The 20,721-nt window shown below is 33.7% G+C and overlaps 3 protein-coding genes across 8 annotated transcripts; all 3 read right to left on the bottom strand.

Annotated features, from left to right (window-relative positions):
* Positions 1-81: 81 nt before the first annotated feature.
* On the bottom strand, positions 82-5,394 carry LOC114170721 (protein-tyrosine sulfotransferase). 4 transcript variants are annotated; one of them, XM_028056266.1, is made up of 13 exons: positions 5,035-5,394; positions 4,845-4,920; positions 4,570-4,738; positions 4,406-4,477; positions 3,431-3,719; positions 2,897-3,037; positions 2,351-2,455; positions 2,102-2,243; positions 1,826-1,872; positions 1,670-1,738; positions 1,450-1,512; positions 663-791; positions 82-302 (listed from the first exon to the last, which is right to left on the bottom strand). In XM_028056266.1, exons 2-13 carry the CDS (start codon positions 4,894-4,896, stop codon positions 168-170), a joined length of 1,413 nt encoding a protein of 470 aa, XP_027912067.1. In that variant the 5' UTR covers positions 4,897-4,920; positions 5,035-5,394; the 3' UTR covers positions 82-167. The 4 variants fall into 4 exon arrangements, with proteins under 4 accessions (XP_027912067.1, XP_027912068.1, XP_027912066.1 ...); XM_028056267.1 differs by having other exon boundaries at positions 1,450-1,506; XM_028056265.1 differs by having other exon boundaries at positions 1,450-1,569; positions 4,845-4,945; positions 5,035-5,393.
* A 2,552-nt stretch (positions 5,395-7,946) lies between these two features.
* On the bottom strand, positions 7,947-12,629 carry LOC114168749. Of its 3 annotated transcripts, XM_028053664.1 has the most exons (5): positions 12,509-12,629; positions 12,085-12,302; positions 10,513-11,646; positions 9,345-10,015; positions 7,947-9,228 (listed from the first exon to the last, which is right to left on the bottom strand). In XM_028053664.1, the coding sequence occupies exons 3-5, from the start codon at positions 11,619-11,621 to the stop codon at positions 8,207-8,209; spliced, it is 2,802 nt and encodes a 933-aa protein (XP_027909465.1). In that variant the 5' UTR covers positions 11,622-11,646; positions 12,085-12,302; positions 12,509-12,629; the 3' UTR covers positions 7,947-8,206. The 3 variants fall into 3 exon arrangements, with proteins under 3 accessions (XP_027909465.1, XP_027909463.1, XP_027909464.1); XM_028053662.1 differs by lacking the exon at positions 12,085-12,302; XM_028053663.1 differs by lacking the exons at positions 12,085-12,302; positions 12,509-12,629 and adding an exon at positions 11,735-11,985.
* A 2,364-nt stretch (positions 12,630-14,993) lies between these two features.
* On the bottom strand, positions 14,994-19,070 carry LOC114168667 (cytokinin riboside 5'-monophosphate phosphoribohydrolase LOG1). The gene is made up of 7 exons (XM_028053567.1): positions 18,482-19,070; positions 17,931-18,028; positions 17,807-17,837; positions 16,925-17,024; positions 15,717-15,787; positions 15,465-15,608; positions 14,994-15,287 (listed from the first exon to the last, which is right to left on the bottom strand). The coding sequence occupies exons 1-7, from the start codon at positions 18,641-18,643 to the stop codon at positions 15,195-15,197; spliced, it is 699 nt and encodes a 232-aa protein (XP_027909368.1). The 5' UTR covers positions 18,644-19,070; the 3' UTR covers positions 14,994-15,194.
* Between the last annotated feature and the right edge of the window lie 1,651 nt (positions 19,071-20,721).

Below are 20,721 nucleotides of genomic sequence, written 5' to 3'. Positions count from 1 at the left end.
AAGGCATAAACTGGAGAGGCAAGGTTCTGATGAGGGACAAAACTTAAGCAAAATCTAGTTTGAGCTATACGAACGGGTATGAGAATATCGATCAAATTTTGTCTAATATATATGTTCCCGAAAATATCTTGTTGACTCTGATCCCACAAATTATGATTTAATTACTTTCACTTCTTAACTTTCCACGTTCTTCTTCTAGCGTTTACAATTAGTATGAATATGAAAAAGAGGAAGACAAAAGTAATTGCAAGTGTAACTACCCTCCATAGGCCATATTCAGTGCTAAAGTTGTCCCAACTATCCTGCAATGCAACATAATAAAATAAATCAAATTCAAGACACACACACACACACACTTCACAAAGAAATATATCAGGTTTAAAAATTTGTAGATGGCTTTCATTAAAATTCAAATCTAATACAGATGAACCATATACAACAATTTGTTGGAAAGTTGTCCCAAGCTTAAATTTAAAGAAATTATATGCAAAACATAGTAACTATAAATATCAAGTCCTCGAAGTTACTATTAGGACAATGCTTTATTTATTTTATTTTTAATTTCCAGTAGTGAAAAATTAAGACTCCCAAGTTTCTTCAAACATTAAATTCCGTGGCTATGATCATCTTAATAGAGAAAATGTATAAAACTAACATCATACCTCATTAATCAGCAACGACGTTTTATGTTGTTTATTGAAAATGGCTCTTGCATATTCGTAGAGCTGCAAGTCGAGGTCATTAAGAGATCGTATCTCACGGAGAACCTCTTCAGGAACCTGAAGACGTGCCTGTAAAATCACAAATCATTAGAAAGGCACAACACAATAGTAAAAGCTAACAGGAACTTTCCAATCCAACACTAAAATCAGATGTCAACATTAATCAGACACTAAGACTCAGTATTTGATAACCAAAAATCCAAAAGAAAAAAGTAATAGATGTTGAAACAATTTGTCAATGTATGACAAGTTCCATACATTCATATCATATATTATAAATTTCTAAAATATATTCATGCGGTTTCACTTGCATACATTATATTCTTAACCACAGATACCAATAAAAAATGTACCGATATATGCATTTTACATGATAAATTTTAATAGCCTGTCGTTGACTTCTAGAAATAACCAGTGTATGAACCCAATATATAATGCACGTAAATTTCTATGTCAGAACATCCTTGCTGATTTGAAAGCCCGTGAAATGATTTGAGATACAAAAGTTAACATAATGGAAGAGTGCACAACACAGGTATCCCAGACTATACACACAAATTCAAAACCGAAGTCCAAGTCTAAATAGTTAGAAATACAGGCACCACCAATCCAATATATTCTGGACAGCCGTACATGTCTATACCTGAAGAGTGATTTGTGGAGGAATAGAAATTCACCCACACATGGTAGAACGACATTATGTGAGCACTAGAACCACTAAGCTTACCTGCTTTGTAAAGTTCACTGGAGAAATCCTCTTCAAAGAAGATATACGTCGGCGTGACTGAGCCTTCCGTAAATTGCCAATACAGAGTTCATAAGCAACCATTAGTTCTCCAACAGTCATCTAAAATAAATAACGGATCATCATGCAGTTTAAATATGAGAAACAGATAATATACAGCAAGCCAATGAAACATCCACACCAGATAAGAAAACAAAATTACATTAGATTCTGTTGCTTCTCCCCCTTCACTTGAAGTAACCTCACTTCCTTCTCTGTTCAAGGTGCTATTCTGTTTTACAGTGAGAAAAGTTGTAAGAATGCTTTCCATGTTCAAATTTCAATAACAAAGCTCCTCCATCAAAGAGACGCTTCTAACCTGATGTTCAATGCTATCAGGATCAGAATTTGAAAATGAACTCCTTTCTGTAGTACAAGTACACGATCAATGCCATATCTCAATGAAAATACATCACAATCTATATCCAAGACTATAAATGTCAACACCAAAAGTACTACCCAAAGATCATTTCAAAATGTGATACTTAACACACATCAGAAAATGAGTGTTACCATCATTCTCCAAATTGTGCAATATTTTAGACACCTTTGCTTTTGTAACTTCAGAAAAAGTTTTACACAAAACCACACTTACCTGTATTATCAGTAGTTTCCAGGCTAGCATTTGGTGCGTTGAGCTGTGATATCACTTGAGTACCAACCACATTTGCAAATTTCGTTGCAGATTCTCTGTGTTCCTCTGTAAGGCCAACGTACAACATATTATCCAGTCTCTTCTGCAATATGTAAAAGCACAAACCGTTATAGTGTTGAAGAAAGGATCAGTATGGGAAGCAACAACTAAATGAATGTAACTATCTCACTTGAAAAGCTTATTTAATACCTTTGCAACTTTTAGCACATATTTACCAAGTGTTTTGTATTTCTGTACACAATGGCGCACTTCATGTGCCTCTGCTATATAAGAATTGTTTGTCAAACCTGCAACCTGATAATTCAGCAGTAAACCAAACTCAATTACATATAATACAGACATCATTATCAAGCAACTCCATGCATACATGATTTGAGCTTTTAGTTGCATTTGGGGATTTAAATTTGCAGGATATACAACTAAAATTAAGCACTGCACATCCTATCTTGTTAACCTTCTATTTAAATGAAAGCTATGGTATTGGTGTTTGTTAAGGCATAAAGCAAGAGTGGGTCATACAACAATAGAATGGGTAAGAAGTCAAATGGCTAAAAAATTATATGCTCCTATTTTTTATTTTTGCATCGATTATTAGTGATATTACAACAGAAAGAAATTTCAGGAAAGATACAGTTGAATCACTGTGTCAGAAAACAGTAAGACATTCGTAGTATTTCCTAAAAATAATAAAGCATAAGAATGCCAACACTGCTAAACAAACAGTTTCTGAAGTACCTGGAATGTGGCTCCATTATGTACAACATCCATAGCCACAGGATCATTGATGTATTCTTGTAATGGCATCGCAAAATCTTCCATGTCATAAGAATCATTGCTCTCAATGATATTCTGTCCCCTACTATACCTGGCATCTCTCTGTCAATTAAGGTCTACATCAATCATGAATACATCACATAGAAGAAGTACAGAAGAACATGTAAAAGTAATGGACTGTTGGTATAACCCAGTACAAGAAAACATACATTAGCCAACATAAAGATACGATGAACCAAAGAACTCATTTACATCCATAACTTCAATGAATGGCTACAATTTCATATTAAACACGTTTACATCTATAACGATACCATAGGAAGCACATTCATGTTCAAAATTACTTTTCAAACAAGAATCAGGCTCCGTGCCCTTTAACACAAGTGATATGTGTCAGCAGCAAAATAGACTCTTACAACCTTATACGGATTTAGAAGCATGGAAATAAACTTCACAAAAAGGCCAATGTCAAACAATAAAATAAAATAAACATACCCTAGCAAATAGGTCTTCTCTCATCCATGGAACAAGATACTTCCACGGCCATATATCCAGTGTGCTTACTCCTTTAGTCTTAGAGCTTAAGCGTAGAGCCATCTTTGTTGCAGATGTCAAGTTTGGATGCACCAAAAATCTAGCTGCTACTTCTATTGAAAATTCATATGTACTAAATACACGGTCAACTGGATCTCTAAGTATGGTAACAACAGAAGTTCTCTCCCTTGGAAGTTTGGTTGTCATGCTATAGTCATCATGTGTCACTAACAGCCTGCATTTTGGTTTACTGCAAATTCCCAAAAACATAGAACACAAAAATAAGTATTTATGTTGGGTTTTATAGTGTACTTTTTTTTAATCTAAAAATATGGGTTTTCAGCAATGGACTAAGACTATGGTGAGAGTGTTGTGACCTTATAGAAGTTGCTATGCTTTAGATGTGAAGAAAAAACAGCTGTGATGATCTGTCATAATTTTGTTGAATAAAAATATCATAAAGACTGCTGCGAACTGTACTTATTCTAGTGTGTAAAATGAACAACAGAAAAGGAGCTGAAAATGTCAAGATTTACAGAGACATGGGTTATAACTATATGCGGCAAGGTCCTTCCTAGACTTGGCAAGAGAAAATTTCAACGAGCTTAACAATTTCTGAAGGCCATTTTAGGTACTATAATATTGTAGACTGCTGCTCAACAGTCACAAACTCACATCAGTTATAAAAATGAAATTTAAGCCACTCCTAAAAAGCTGTAGTGACCTTTATTGTCAAAAAAGCACCAGCATCAAAACCCACAAGCCCACAACTATGCCAGATGGGGCTACTACTCACTAAAAATGCCACCAACTTTACTCCACCAACACCTAAAACACTCATTTTAGCATTCTAAAATATTTAGAAGAAAAGGCATTCACATGCACGCATAATAATTAAAGAACAACAATGACTAAAATAATGAACTCAGGCAGCACCTTGGATCAAAGCGCAACTTATCATAAGAGCGAGGACACTCTAGATAGCTGGGATACAACTTTTTCAAAAAACTGCAGAAACAACAGAGCAACAAAAACAGGTTAACGAATTGAATCAAAGAGAGAATGCTCAGAGTTAAAACACACACCAGGAATTAAATTACCAGTGAAAATACGTTCTCCCTCCCGTTCGAGGAACATGCAAGAAAAACAGCAAATCCCTCAGCACATGTTTATCCTCTTTTGTCATTTCCTCATCTAGCGAAGAACGCGCCCATCTCTTAACAACCCTTTCGCACTGTCCAAAATCATTTTCCGCAAAAGAACCGCTCACTGACACCAAAAATCATCAAAATCAACAACCACAACTTAATCCATAAAAACAGAAACGGACAAGCAAATAACAAAAAAAAAAAAAAAAACGAGGAATGATTGTTACCTAATCCTAGTAGAACGAGGAAGAAGACGCAGAGCTTGAGAGTAGGATCCATACACGAAACCCCCCTACACTACTCCTGCAAGAAAGAAAAACGAAAAACCCTAACGAGGCGTGAAGAGATAGAGATAGAGATAGAGAGAGGGAGAGATAGTGACATGGATGAATGAGAAATGTTAGGTAATGGTCCTACCTGTATCGAATTACGGGATCTCGTGCTCATAAATTCGCAGAAGTGTTTTTTGTGTGAGTTGGGACTCCGATGCGGTCCCACTCGCTCGCTCGCCTCGAAGCGCCTTTTATGTTTCTGATTGAAAAACTCTGAGATTTTGTGGCAAGCCAAACAGAAACTTTCCCGGGAAAATGAATGGGAAAGAAACTGGAGGCTCGCGGCGTCGTAATTTAATTCAAAATGCAATACGTAAGTCTCATAACTAATTGCTACAACTACTTAAAGTGAAAGAGTGAAGCGAGAAACCCTGTTCTCGCGCTCAATGTGGTAAAAAACTTTTCCGATTCAACCTCTACCACTGTTCTTGCACCGGAAATGGTTACGCAAAATGGTAAAAACGCATTTTTCAAGTCTGTGGTCAACTAATCCATGGAAAATCTCCACTTTCAAAATATTATTATTATTATTTAGATGGAATGACTTATTTGCCCTCGCCTAATATTTAAGAGAAAAAAAGTTTAGAAACACAATATTGGAGAATGGACATTCACACCTTCTGTGTCCATTGATTTAACTTAGTGGGTCTTCACCCACAGTTCTTGTGACTTATCTAAATTGAAAAATGATAGTAGTTGCATATGCATTGCATGTTACCCAATCTTACACTTATTTTTTTTTTCTTTCTCCTTTTAGTTTCAATTATCTTAACAGTGATAACTTTTTCTCTAAAGAAAAAAAAATTGTTAACAGTGACAATATCTTAGAATGTTAGACTTCTACTGAAAATTAAGATGCATTTAAAGTTAATATTTTCAAGTTAGATCTATCACACGTGAAAAAAAATAAAATATATAGTTAAATAATTTTCGAAAATAATATTAATCGAATAGAAAGTGGTTTTTATAAAATTATTTCGTAGGAAAATTTTACAAAACTTATAAAAGATATTTATGAGCAATGAAGTTTTTAATGAATAATTTAATATTAATGTTGCTATAAAGTAAGGGATGAAGATATATTTGTTGTTACATTAATATTAATGTTAGTAATTTAATATAATGTTATTATCAATTAATATTAATGTTGGTGATTTAATATTAATGTTGCTATATAGAATTCATTTGATTCAATAAAATATTAATTATTATGCAAGCTGCATATATTTGTATTATTCATTTCAAAATAGTATTAAAGTTTCCATCAGGTTTAATACATGTATTTTATGAGAAAATAAGTGTAACATCTATAACTATATATAAAGGGGATTCCTTGTGTCCACATTTCATAATTCCAACTTTACCCTTTATAATTTAATTATTTATTAAATTTTTAAAAATTAACGGTTATTTTTACAAGTTTTTATAAAATTATTTACTTATCTCTTTTTCTTTTTTTCTCTTATTATTCATCAACAATTATTTTTCTCTTATTTTCTCCGTACATTTTATTTTATTTTTTATAAATATACTTTTATTTTGTTTATTAAATTAATAACATTACAATATCATCAATTATTAATATAATTCAAAAAATGCGTACACACAGGCGCGATAGCGCCTGTGTTTACACTAGTAAATATGAATGACGATAAGTTTTTAGTGAAAATATCTTTTTTTAATCTACATCATTATTATTGAAATGAGTTGACGAAAAAAAGAAAGAAAAATAATAATATTTTGTTTGATACACCCAATTTTTTTACCCTCATTTAACATTATTCTTCTTACTCTTTATTATTTCTTTTCCTTTACAAATATAAAAAATCATTTTTTTTACGTCTATTGTATCCCTATAGTGTGTGTCAAATTACTATTACTAAACAAATTGTGTCAAAGTTTAGTTAAAACAATTTTCAGAAAGAAGTCCAGTTAAATGATTGTGTAGAATGATACATAGTTATCACATTTAACTTGTATTTTTTTTTCAAAATAATTTGAGAGAGTAAAATTAAATGGATTAAAGGGAAGAAAGAGGTAAAATTGAAATTGTTTAAGATAAGAGAAAGATAATGAAAAAAGAAAAAATAGAAAAAAAATTGTAAAAGTTATTGAATGATTCGATCACTTTGAAAAATTTTAAAAATTAATTGATACATTTGGATGATCATTAAATAATTTAAAATGAAATGGTAAATTATTATTTAAAATAAATAAAAAAAGTTAAAGAAAAATAACAATAATAATTATTTATATTATTTTTAATATCATTTATATTATAATTATGACTTATATTATTATTATATTATTATTATACTTATTTATTTCATTTATTATAATAATTATTTTTATTATTATTTTAACAATAATAATTTATATTTTATCATTTTTATTACTTATTATGAAAATATAATAAAAACTAATTATATATAGATATATATTATATTTACACTCGTTTCTTCACAAATCTTCATGAATGTGAAATTTTTTTTTAAAAATAATATTATTTTTCGTGTTTTTTTGCATGAAATTTTGAACTTTCTTTGCATATCAGTGTTTGATGTATCTGGGTCTTCGGAGACAAAGAGAGTGTTAACAAACATCAGAAGAATGGATAGTAAAGTCAAACTTATGTTTTCTGCGTCAATGAGATATGCACAATGCACAACAACCAAGTTTATTTAAGATTTCCTAAAACAAAAATTTAGGAATAATGATATTTGAAATTCACTTCTTAATTATTTTAAAGATTTAATTAACTTTTAAGTTTCAAAAAAACTTGACAAGATTAAAATAAAAAATAATAAGTTTATAAGACTAAAAATAAAAAAAAGTTACATATATTCACCATTTAGGAACAAGTTATTTTATTCTTCTTATTATAAAGGAAATGAAAATGTAAAGTACAAAAAACCGCAACAAATACTTTTTTTTTTCTTAAATTAGTGACTATTTAAGAATTTTAAAAATCTAATGTACCAATTAGGATTGATTCTACTATTTGGAAGGATTCCACAAAGTTGCAGAAAATCTTAACATAGTAATTTATGAATATCAACAATTAATTACAGTTGTATCTCTGGGATTGTCTCTTGGGGAAACATGAGTTACCTCATTCTTATTCCCCGAACAGCAAAATTGCTGACTATTTTCCACTGAGTTTAAAAGCATAGTACCATAAATCATTCTTAACTTGAGCATCAGACAAAAAAAGAAAACAACAAAGAATAACTAATGAATCAGAATAACGAAGTCTTTCAGAATTTGGAGCAGGTACGAGGTAGACCCGTGTGTTGATCAACAGCCACAACCTCAGTGGCATTGTTGCATCTTAGCACATCCTGTCCCAGCTTAGCTCCAGCAGCTTTGAGACCCTTCAGAGAAACTGGTTGATTGAAGAGGTTTAAAGATGGAAGCTTTGATGCTGGAGGCATCTTCATTGCTGGCAACAAGTTTCTGAAGTCTTCTTTCAATAGCGGCACCTCAAAGTCCTGTTTGTTGTGCTTAACAACGTTGTCTTTTGCACTGATATGTGCTCCTGGCTCCATATGGTTGGTTGAAAAGCTTGCTTGTTGAGGGAAATTTGGGTAGAGACTGACATACCCTCTGAGGTACATCATGTCTATCAGGAACTTCTTCCATGAAGCTTGCCATCCATTGGTTCTAGATTTTGGAATTTGAACAGGGTTGGATTTGGCATCCTCAGTGAACCTCATGTTCATGTACACATAGAACTCTCTCCAATGCTTGGGGAAGAACACTGCCCCCCAGCTGCATGGTAATTGGTGTAGGTAAGGAGTGTTGGGGTGAATGTGTTTGAAGAATTCTGTGGCATTCCATTTTGGTCTCTCTTTGACAACTTCAACAAGCTTTGGGGTGTAGAGGGAGATGGAGGAGAGTTCAGGGAGAGAAACTTGAGGGTCATAGTGGTAAGCCATGAGTGCATACTTGATCCATAGGTAGTAGTAAGGGGAAACTTCAATGTCATCTTCTAGGAGGAGACCAAAGTCATCATCTGATGATGGATACCAGCTTTCACTCACAGCACGAATGAGACCACCTTGGATTATTCTCCTTCTCAGGGTTTTGGGTCCATGAGGCCACTCAAATGAACCTACTAGTCTTATAGTTTCCTCATCTACCCTGCTATCCATGTTGAAGGTAATGGGAATTTCATCTCCAAGATAGTAGGCATTGCTTAGAGATTTCAGAAGCCTTGTTAGTGAATTGGCTCTGTTTTGGGTGATGATGTTCACTGAAACCCTCATCCGATTCCAATCTGCAAGGCAAAGTTGAGTTTAATACTTGTTCATCTGTTACAAATTTACATGATCAACTATAAAATTATCATGCTTTCATTGTCTGCTTGTGATTAAATAACATGTAAAAGCTTACTTGGTAATGCTGTTGAACGCAGATCAGCCATCCAGAGAACTTGAGACACTGATGCCCTGGGTAAAAGAACCAATGTGGTGGCATTTGAGTTGGTTTCTGAGGCCATCTTAAGAGCTTTTCTCACATGAGGGTTAATGTCAGCAACAGTGATCACTACACTGGGGTTGTGAATTTTGATCAAACCCTTCATGCTGGTGTACACTGCATGTATCACTGGTGCCTCTGAGTCTGATACCCCAGAAAGTGATCCAATGGCCAAATCAAAAATCTTGAATCGACGTTCTTTGCAGACCATTGTAGGCCATTTGAGAACTGTTGCAACATCTTCACAAGTGCAGAAACTGCCTCCAGAGACAACAATGTAGGCCTTCTTGCCAACTGTGGACCTGAACTTTTCAAGAAGTGGTGCCAGCACTTTCACTTCATCAACTGAGTGAGCATAGAAGAGTGCATCAACTTTTTGTGGGTACATTGCAGCCCACTGAGTCACATAGCCAGTGGAAAGTGCTTTCCACCATTGATCATCTCTGACCTGAACTACGTCCTTGAAAATCACTGTGGTTTCAGATACATATGCAAGCCTGTGTTCACTATCTCCCCAAGTTTCCTTGTCCTTAGGGTCCACTGGAAGAACAAAGGAGCCAGCATTTTTGTACTTCTGAAGCTGATAGCTGCAGTAATAAAAACAATAACGAATTTTCAGCAAGTATAATCATGCAGAAATATAAGAGTGGTTCCAGGGAAATGCTTTGTTGAAATTAATTCATGGATCAAAACTTTGGATTAAAAAAAGTGGCAAAAAATTTTCTTCCTTTTGTGAGGACAAATGAGGAAAAAGATAATTTGACTATCCATGATAGACGCATTTACTTTGTTTGACATTTGACAAACAGTGTATTTCCTTTGATGACGTTTATTGCAACTTGTACTACTTATTAGTTTTTCTGAACCTAATGTCAACAACTAGTTGAACACTACCAGATCCTCTTTGGCTTAGTCAAATCATGAATGTTTGACTTGTATGGTCAGCTTTCAACTCAATTTCGCAGCCAGTTAGATCTCTTGTCACCAAATAAAATCATAATTTTTTATCACCCCAGAAGAAAAAATCTTCGTAAAATGGTAGAAAAATTTACTACATGATGTAAAAGTGTAGAAATTGACAAACCTGAGGTGCAGATCTTCACCAGTTGAGAAGGTAAAAGGTGTCTCAGTGAATAGTGTCTTAACAAGATCAGCAGAGAGAAACCATGAACTAGACAGAAAATCCACCTGCACAATTTTATCAACTGTGATATCATAAGCAGGATCGGGTAAATACAACCCTGCCTCCTTAGATCGAAATTTTCTGTAACTTGGAAACGTGAAATCCTTCTGTCTAAAAGGCAAAATCCTTCCAATACTCCCCAAAACAGAATTCTTGTATTTTTCTGTCCCAGCCACGTGCGCCAAAATCTGCAACATCTTCCTTCCAGGAATCATGTCATCATCAATAACATACACAAGATCAGCTTCAGTCTGAAGAGCCATTTGGAACCTTCCATAGTACTTGAAATCATAGCTTGAGCTTATGAAGCTGATTCTTGAGTCATTATAGGTCTCCACAATTCTCCTCAACGAGGCCTCATTGGGGCTCCCAAATGAAAGAACCCAAGCATGATGGAAAGGAAGGGTCTGTTGGAGCAAAGAATCAAGCTGAGCACAGAGTGTCTTTCTCTTGAAGTGGTTCAGCAACACAGTGATTTTTGGGCTGTTTGGACCCTTCAAGTCCCATTTAGATTTCATTGCCATCAGCTCCTGAAGAGTCTCAGTGCCAAAGGTTTTGCTTTGGAAGTTCAACACCTCATCGTAGAGCTCTCTCTTTATCTTGATCATTTGGACATCATTGGACTTCTTTTGCTGGAAGTCTATCTTCTCATTCTCACACACTTGTGATGGATTTGTGGGAAGAACACCCTCCATGACGAGAGAAGAAGCAGCTTCTTGGTAGTGGCCAACAACGTGGGGTGTGATCATAAGTTGTTTCCATTGCTGGGCAATTTTGGTAGCCCATGTGAACTCTGGTTTGGTTCTTAAATCAATGGAAGGCCCCATGTAATACAATAGGAATGTTGCATAAACTGCAAAGAAAAACTGAAGGCAAGTGAGTGCTGCAACGAACTTTGTGGAGGAACCTTTCTGAGCCTTCACTTTGTTTCTTCCTCCAACATAGTCACTAAGCATCCCTTCCAAGCATTCTCCACTTCTCGATGAGGTCGAAGTTCGACCAAAACCCATTTTAGATGCTTCAATATCCTCTAACCTGCAAAACAACAAAGACAAAGTTAGTACCTACACATGACAGTTTTACTGTCACAATTTTTTCAAGAGAAACTCCAACTAAGTCTAACCAATAAGTATGTGTTTGAAAATCTGTCAGAATGAAGCTTTTTGCACTTTTCAATGCATAAACACAAAAACAATGTGAGGGATAGATTGAGTTGAGTTGGATCAAAACGTAATCCAAACAAATTTATCAGTCTTTCTAGATATATAACTGTTTCTGTGATGTGATTGAAACTGAAAGAGAAGAGAAAACCTATGAGTGGTTTGTGAAATTTGAAGAGCAATGGTTTGTGTGCATTATATTATATATTAGTAGAAAAGGTGAGAGATAGTTTAGAAGTTCCCATGAAAATTGCATCACAGGTCACATGGCCTAAACGCTTAAGAGCAAGAAGTTTATTAGCATACGCGTTACCTTCATTCACTATACACTACTTCGTGCACACTTCTTTTAAGAAACCAATGAAAGCCAAAGTTCATGCCGTTGAAAAGGGTAAACCTTGTGTTTTTGGCACTGCATGCACTCCTAATATAACTCATTTTCGTGTTCCGTTTTTGTGCCTTTTTTTCCTCTCCGAACCAAAATATTTCCATTTTCTTAAGTCCATGAAGATCACAAGATATCTCAAACTCCTAGAGAAGAAAAAAAAAAGCATACATTATTGATTTGCACTTTGATATTCAGGTTTTAGAGATTAAAGCATGATTTAAGGGCCTTAGTCAAAACCGAAAATAACCTCTACGTAGGAAACTTTACATAGCAGGAAAAAGACAATATTATATAACCTTAAAGGCACAAACAAACACGAGAAAGAACATGGGGTTGAAGTAATACGTACATTGCACACTATCTTGGCAAGTGAAGAAGGTGAGAAAACAAAGGCTTAGCTTCTTGAGCAAAACAAGCAACAGATATGTATATGATTCACCAAAATAAATGTGTTATTTGCTGTCAAAGAGTGAGGCCTAAATAAATGTTACATAATTTATATATGAATATGATTTTATATATTAAGCCATCGATGGTGTGCTTGACCTTTTGAAGAAGATACGTGAATGAAATTTGCAGCAAAACTTTTGTTATAATGGGTGATCGCCGAACTTAGGCGGGTTCTGCGCAAGAAACTCATGGCAAGAAAATGGTTCGCTTGTGCAAGAGAGAATTCAAATGTATCTTGTTCGCTTAGGCTATAAAAAAAGGGTATTGGAATAATGGGAACACAACCTTTTCATTCCAATGAAAAATATATACTTAGCCATTTTTTCAGTTTTCATTTTCACTTTCCTCCTTTTCTGGTGAGTTGCCACTGAGATGGAGAGACACATGGGGTTGACATAACATTAATTGAATTGAATGGGACAAATTTTGGAGAGTACAAAAGAAGTTAAATATATAGGGTATGTAGATTAAACAAGATTAGTTATAACTTTATTAGTCAATTATGTTCAATAATTAGTGTAAGAACGTATTTTTATCAAGAATTATGATACTTTGACAATCAATAAATTTTTATATTAAACTTGTATATATAATTCTATTTTTTATTTTCTTTTGCAAACACAAAAGTTCGTCTTTTTTTATTATTATATTGTAAAAATGTTTGTTAGAAGTACGATATATGTTCGGTAGGAATGTAAAAAAAATCATTTCTTGATAAATATGAAAATTTATTGGATGTTTATGGTCTTTCTTATATAAAGGGTTAACTAAGAATGACTCCAATGATATTCTTAATTAGAATTAATTGTGGGTTTTGTTTGATTAGATTTTGAATTTATACTTATACATATATAAAAGTTTGAATGAAAAGAGCAACAGTGAGGGAATAAATGTCGCTTTAGACCAATAGAAATTTATTATTTCCAAAAAAGGCATCTTAATCTGCATGAAAAATTAATAATACCACAGAGATAGAAGAATGTATTAGATGAAAAGTAAATAATGATTACGCAGTTAAAATAATGTATTATCATTTTTTTTCTATTTTTTATTGTCTTTTCTCTTATCATTTTTGAATTGTGCATAGTTCAATTATATAATGAAGAAAACCATATTAAACTATTTTTTTTATTCCATTCAAAGTATGCACGTGAGGACTTCTTAAAAAGTTTAAAGAAAGTCAACATTTATAATTTACAATGGTTTTTCATTTCATTCAAAGTATATATATGGTCGTGATGTATTGAAACTGTTGGAGGAAGTCAACATTGGTGTATAAAATGTTGGTATTCCTACATTTGAGTTTGGTATGATTACAATGATGTTTGGTTTTTGTGTAGGAATGAACCACTCTAGTGGAAACCACGTATAACATAGTTGGCGTTGGTGAATGTATTAGTATTATGTATCTTTACGAGTGTGTGGGTTAGGTTGATATTTATAAGCCTGGGAAATAGTATTACGATCCATAAAAGAAACAAAAGTGTACTCGTACCTAAACGTAAATCTTCAAACCATTTAACCATTTGCTTCAAAAAGTCTATAACAAATCTCTTCATAATGAAATTATTGAATAGTTTCTTCATTAGTAAAAAAGAAACATTCTTTTAAGTCAAAGACTACGTTAATACGCAACTATTAAATCACGTCAATTAACTTTGTAAAAGTTAAAAACTATAATGTTTTTGTAATTTCAAAAATTACATTTAATAAATATACTATTATGTTACGTCAATTTTGAAATTAAATTGATTATTCATGCAATCAAGAATGGATCTTGCTAAATATCATTGAGAATAGTTCAAATATAAGTTAAAAGTTTCACATAAGATCAAATAGACAAAGTTACACACTATATAAGAATAGAAATCCATAACACCACTGTCTTAAAATTTTGGAATAAAAGTGGTGTCAAATGTCTTATATATGTATAAAACCAATATCATATATATGAAAACAAGAGACTCATACTTAAGAGAAAAATGTAATATTGTTAATAATTAAAGTGTTGATCGTCTGTATCTCAAATTTTGATATATTTTTGTTCACAAAATTTAAAATGAGTGAAAATAATCTTTTTAACTTAATAATGTTAACTTTTTCTTTTTTAATATATTAAACAGAAATTTGAGTTAATATTTAAACCGAGACATGTGAAATGCTATAAATATCTTACTGTATAAAATTAGTCTCAAAACTCAAACTTTTTGAACATTATGTTAAAAAATGTGATGTGCAATAGTTAGAGTAGTTAGCCTCTTCAGATGGGTCCCTGTAAAGAAGAAAAGAAGTTTTTGGTTGAACTTCAATGCAACAAAGGCCTTGGTGGTGCAGAATGGAGAGGCAAAAAGAGCAGACAGAGGACAAAAATCTTAAGATTTATGTGATTTGAAAAACCAGAATTCACATTGAACAGAGTAGTTAGGCTTTCACAGGTACATTGAAGTCAGTTCTGTAGTTTACACTAACAGATAGTTGCAATAGCATGAAACAATTCTGGCCATAATAATAGTAATAATAATAATAATACTCTCTTAAACCATTAAAACTAAACTGTTTCTACACATTCTTCCATAATCCTCTAATCACCTAGACATGTCACAACTTGAGGAGTAATCTATCTGCTCAGTTTCCCAGCTCAGCTTAGAGGCAACTCTTTCATGCTGTGGAAAATATTCCTGTAACCATCATACACAACATCATTTCAGTTGCAGTAAATCAATACACACATTTGCATCATATTTTTCCACAAACATAGTCTATAACAACACTACCTTAAAATTAACCATCATCATTCACAAACTGTCGTAAAACATTACAGAAACTGTTAAACCAGAAAGAGAGATTGCAGTTACCTCCATCTTTTTGACAAGCTCTTTTGATGATGGGGAAGATACAATTATGTGGCGAGCTTTGGGGCTAATGAACCCTTCCTCCACAGCTTTGTCAATGAAAGACAACAATGAATTGTAGTATCCATCTACGTTCAGCAACCCCACCTTTCAAAACAATTATCAACTTGGTTAAGAAATTATTTTTTTCATTAACAAAAACAATTCTAGAACTTAGTACAACGTAAATCTTCGAAGATTAAAAAGGGTCCTTACTGGTTTATCATGGATGCCAAGCTGAGCCCATGTTATGACCTCAAGAAGCTCCTCAAGTGTTCCATAGCCACCTTCACACACACACACAAAGAAAACACATTATTATTAATTAGATTTTCTACTTATTAAGTTTATATATATATATATATATATATATATATATATATATATATATATATGCAGAAAAAGTACTTTCAAAACACATTATGCAGTTTTTTATTTTATTTAATTGTTTTCTTAGGCATTGTTGTCGTTTTATTCCTTTTAATTATATTTTTGGTTATGGATGCAGACCCAAATAACTATCGACTGAATGACCCCTTTTACAGTTCTTTTATTGAATTATAAAAGGGAAAGAAACGATGTGGGACCCGTGTTTTTGTTTTTCTTGGGCCTGTGAGCAATCTTTGGAAATCTGTCCTGTTTCCTTTTACAATTTTAGCTTTTTAATCTTTCAATTTAATAATAATAACAATTTTATTATTCTCAATAAATTCTTTTATGGCGTAAAATATAATTTTACTATTAGATAAATAAATTTAAATAAATCTTAACCTTTTTTAATTAATTTTATTTTTAGTGAAATCTTTATTTAAGATTATTAATAGACTATATAAATTCAAACAGGAAAACAATGCAGGCATGAAAACATCATAACTCTGTGTAAGAAAACATAATTTAAACAGAAGAAAAAAAAAAAACCAGTGATGGAGTATCCTACGCTAGATTTCATGTTGTTAAACTTAGATCGCATCTACAATTATATTGATGCATGAGAGAAATAAAGTGGTGCATCTGCATCACAGAAGTTGAACAATCTCTCATAGATCATGTGGATTTTGTCCGAAACATGTCTATAAGCCATCAATGGATGAGTTTTAAAGTCCTGACATTCTATCACATAATGATTTGCAGTTGACATGTCATATGTACATTTTCATTGACACGTAACATCATGAAGAAAGTAGTGTGTATTAAAAAACCTCACATTCACAAAAAAACTGACACGTAACATCATCAACAAAGTAGTGTGTACTAAAAAACCTCACATTCATACAAAAAAAGAACAGAATTTGTACAGTGAGAGCATCGCTTTTTCATTTTGAAATCATAATCAGTGATAAATATGCAGTTAGAAAGGTCGATGATTGAAATGGGGTAGTGTGAAATGTGAGTTTAAGAGTGAAAATGGTGTGTGTTGTACGAACCGGGTAAGGCAATAAAGGCATCAGAGTGGCGAGCCATCTCTGCTTTTCTTTGATGCATGTCTGCTACTGCCATCACTTCTCCCACAGTTTCTCCAGTGATCTGCAAAAAGCCAGAACCCCAAATGGATCCAAATTATCACTGAAACCATAAAGAGGGTTTTGTGTGTGAGTGAATGCATGGACAGGAATGGAAGAAGGGTAATGATGAGTACTGCAGAAGTGGGCTCAAGAAGGAATCGTATAGCTTGACATTTTCCCTTGGGAGATAAACCAAACAATAGACCAAACGAAGAAAGGTGGGAAAAGTTACTCATCAATGATAAGAAAATGGAGATCAAACAAGGGTTGCCACAAGAATCTAAAGAGGGTACATGGAACTTGGAGAGAGAGGGACAAAATGCCTCAGAACGAATGACCCCAGGTTGCCAGGTGTATTGATAGATAAGTTTATAGAAAAAGACTCAAATGTCAAACCACCTTAAAACCTAAAAGAATCACCACAAAAGACAAAGTGCAAAATCCATACACTGTCATAACAAAAGTAAGGTGCAAATTCACTACACACACTAACTTGTTTTTATAAAAACTTCACAACTTCACATTGATTATGTATCATAATTTACAGATTCTTTACACTGTCAATTTACCAAAGAATCATGTTAGAAAAGCTGTTATTGGAAATCATTTTCTAAACAGTATCAACAACACTTTGTCTAAAGAGGATAGGTAGGATTGGAACAAGAAAAGCATGTTGTGGTGGAAAGGTAAAGTGTCTGTAGATAATTCTCTCTGTCTCTCGTTCTGTGTGGGTGGATATTTGGTCATTTTCTTTTTATTTGCAATCATGATTGATGAAGTGCCTCCAAAACATCTTAACATTACCTCTCTTGGCATCAGTGTCTTGGGAATAACCCTGCAGACAATATCATCACATGAAATAGTTCAAATTAACAACATATCATGCAATCCAACAACATTCATAAATCACAACCAAGATTCTGCTCACCCAATTACATGCCGACCCCCTTCATAAACAGCCTGGGAAACCAGCCCCATCAAACCAATGCTGCCTCCTCCATAAACCAGATCAATATTTCTTGACACCTTTTCAAGATTCAAAAAACGTGCCCAAATAAGTTAATTAAGTAAATAATTCAACAATGGTAGCTACTCTTTCATTAAACTCTCCCACCATCACCAACAACACTGAAACTACCAAAGGTATATGCTTAAACTCTGTATAGACTACAAAATATCCATGAAAAGAAAAAAAGAAAAACAGATTTTTGTTCACCCCACTTTTCTTGAGGGGTTTATGTAGTTGAAATGTGGATGAAGAAACCATGTGGGGTACCGAGAAACAGATGAAGAAACAACAAACAAAGGTCTAATTGAACATTTAAGCCAAACCAAGACCACCAAAAATAACAGGATGAACCAAAAACAACATATGCCAAGTTCAATTTGCTTGAACAAAACAAGGTTGGCATTAGGAAGCAGAGTTTCAAATTAGCAGAAACATGTGTTAGCAGAAGAAACGTGAGAGTGAGACGTTACCAACTCTTTGCCAAGCTCAATAGCAGCATCCTTATAGCTACTCTTGTTCCCAGGGCTACTTCCGCAGAACACACAAATCCTCTTGAACCTGGATTGTTGTTTCATCTCAGTTTCTTCACCCTCCATGTTTCCTTTTTTCTCACACTGTGTCTTCTCTATCATCACCCCAAGGCTTGAGTTGAGAATTCGGATGAATGAACGGTTAATTGATGGAAGTGCTGGTGCGTGGCTTTATATAAGGGTAGCAGAGGCACAAGCGAGGGTGCATTCTATTGTGGAACCATTATCACATCATGAACGATGACGATGATGATGACTCCTCCCAAGTTGTACGTAGGAAAAACTTGATCCACAAACGTGTGTGTTTGTTTTCTACTTTACTATGGTCCCCTGTACCAGATAAAAATATATAAAAAAGAAAAAAAAAGCAACACAATCCGTGGTCCTATGTCAAGATCATTGTGCGTTTTTGTTTCACCAAAATTGAATATTGGAGTGGAAACACTACACTGGACGGTGAAATTGAACTCTCTGTTTTGATGTTCTAAAATACAGTTCGAAAGGGTTGGTTTTGATGTTTGTTGCGTGTTGATGGATGCTATTTGCTTAGACAGTTTTTCCTCAACATCGAGACTCGTATATTATAACATCTTTTAAGACATACCAAGATTATATACTTACATATATATATATATATATATATAGCAAAAGTAGAGGTAGAAAAATGAGATACGTGGAAATAGTAGTAGTAGTATCTTCTTGTTTCTATTCGCAATATCCACGTGGGAAATCAGAGCTAGTGGCAAAGTTTAGTACAATGGTACATATAGGACCTTTTTATAGCAATGGAAAATGTTTGGTAGAGATAATTTGGGGGGAAGACACCTAGACAGGGATGACGAAAATATGAGAGAGAACTGATAAATGTCAGCAGTGACCACTGTAAGAGTGTTTATAGATCAGAAATGCATAACTATTCTACTTTAAGATGAAACCTTTTCTTCCGTTGAATCTTGATCACATAAAATATTAAACTATGTTTCTTTTTTTTTTTATTGTGAACATCTAGGTTATACTTGAGCTTTAGAAAAATATCTCTGAGACTGCACATGATTTTCTGGTATCAATTTCATTTCATTGCAACCCACAAAATATCTTCTATTTGATGTATAGCCAGGATAGTGGCCAGATATTGTTAAGATAGAGGAACCTGGTCCAGCACTTGCATTGAGTGAGTAATCTCCAATTTTGTGGACAGATATTATGGGGTGTTTTCAATTCTTGAAGCACAGTATAAGATTCTAGTAATTTTATGACAAATTCAACCGGTTCAAGGATAAAACAGGAGTTAATGTTTAACTGGTTGTATCCATCAACATTGGCATATGCTGTTTATGAATGGCCCGTGATACTCTTTCCCTCTCCACAGTTCTTGCTTTGACACGACCAGTTCTAGTGTTTTAGCTAAACCATAGGCATCTTAAATCTGGGTTGACTTTAAATCAACTACTTTTTTATCACATTCTCTTCATTTTGGTATCCAACTAACGTGTCCACTCACCAACTCCCATTACCTAGCTCCTTGACTCTCTGTGAAAGCTCCAGAGATAAGACATGTAACTCTTAAAACACAACACAACACAACACAGCACACAAACATAGTGAGAGAACATGTGTAGATCATGTGGTGGCGTAGGTTGTAACGTGTAGGACATAAAATAAGTGTATTGTTATACCCTTACACCGAGACAAGGTTTAGATTTAAGCTCGGAATCACATGATATCCATCTTCCGGTTTGTGATGTGTGTGCCCTCAACCACCTCCTCTTGGTAGACAAACCTGAAGCATGCCTAGGAAACATCCATTCTTTTTTATCACTGAGATTTAGATTGGACATAAAAAAATTACCCTCTTTGTTCCTGTTGTTTGTAGACAAAGCCTTGCTGTCCCTATTCTTGTAGACTCCCTTTGTCTTTCTAATGCTTCTTCTATGGTCGCTAAAAGGATACAACTGTTTGTATTATCTATTTGCTTTGTTGGTTGGTTTGTTACTGTGAAATGAATTGAAGAGTGAAGAGGCCCAGTTGGTAAGAATATTAATAATGGTTTCCAAAAGGAAACATCACATCAAACAGGGTTTGGAAATTACAGTGATTTATTTGTTTTGTTTCTTACAAGCTACAGAGGCCTTAGTTGATTTCCTCTGATACTCAAAGTGTGTGTGTTTTGGTGAATCCAC

This window comes from Vigna unguiculata, chromosome 11, assembly GCF_004118075.2.
Source record: "Vigna unguiculata cultivar IT97K-499-35 chromosome 11, ASM411807v1, whole genome shotgun sequence".
In the NCBI taxonomy this organism is placed as follows: domain Eukaryota; kingdom Viridiplantae; phylum Streptophyta; class Magnoliopsida; order Fabales; family Fabaceae; genus Vigna; species Vigna unguiculata.
Note: the sequence above shows the minus strand (reverse complement) of the source record. Positions and strands in the feature narration are given on the sequence as shown.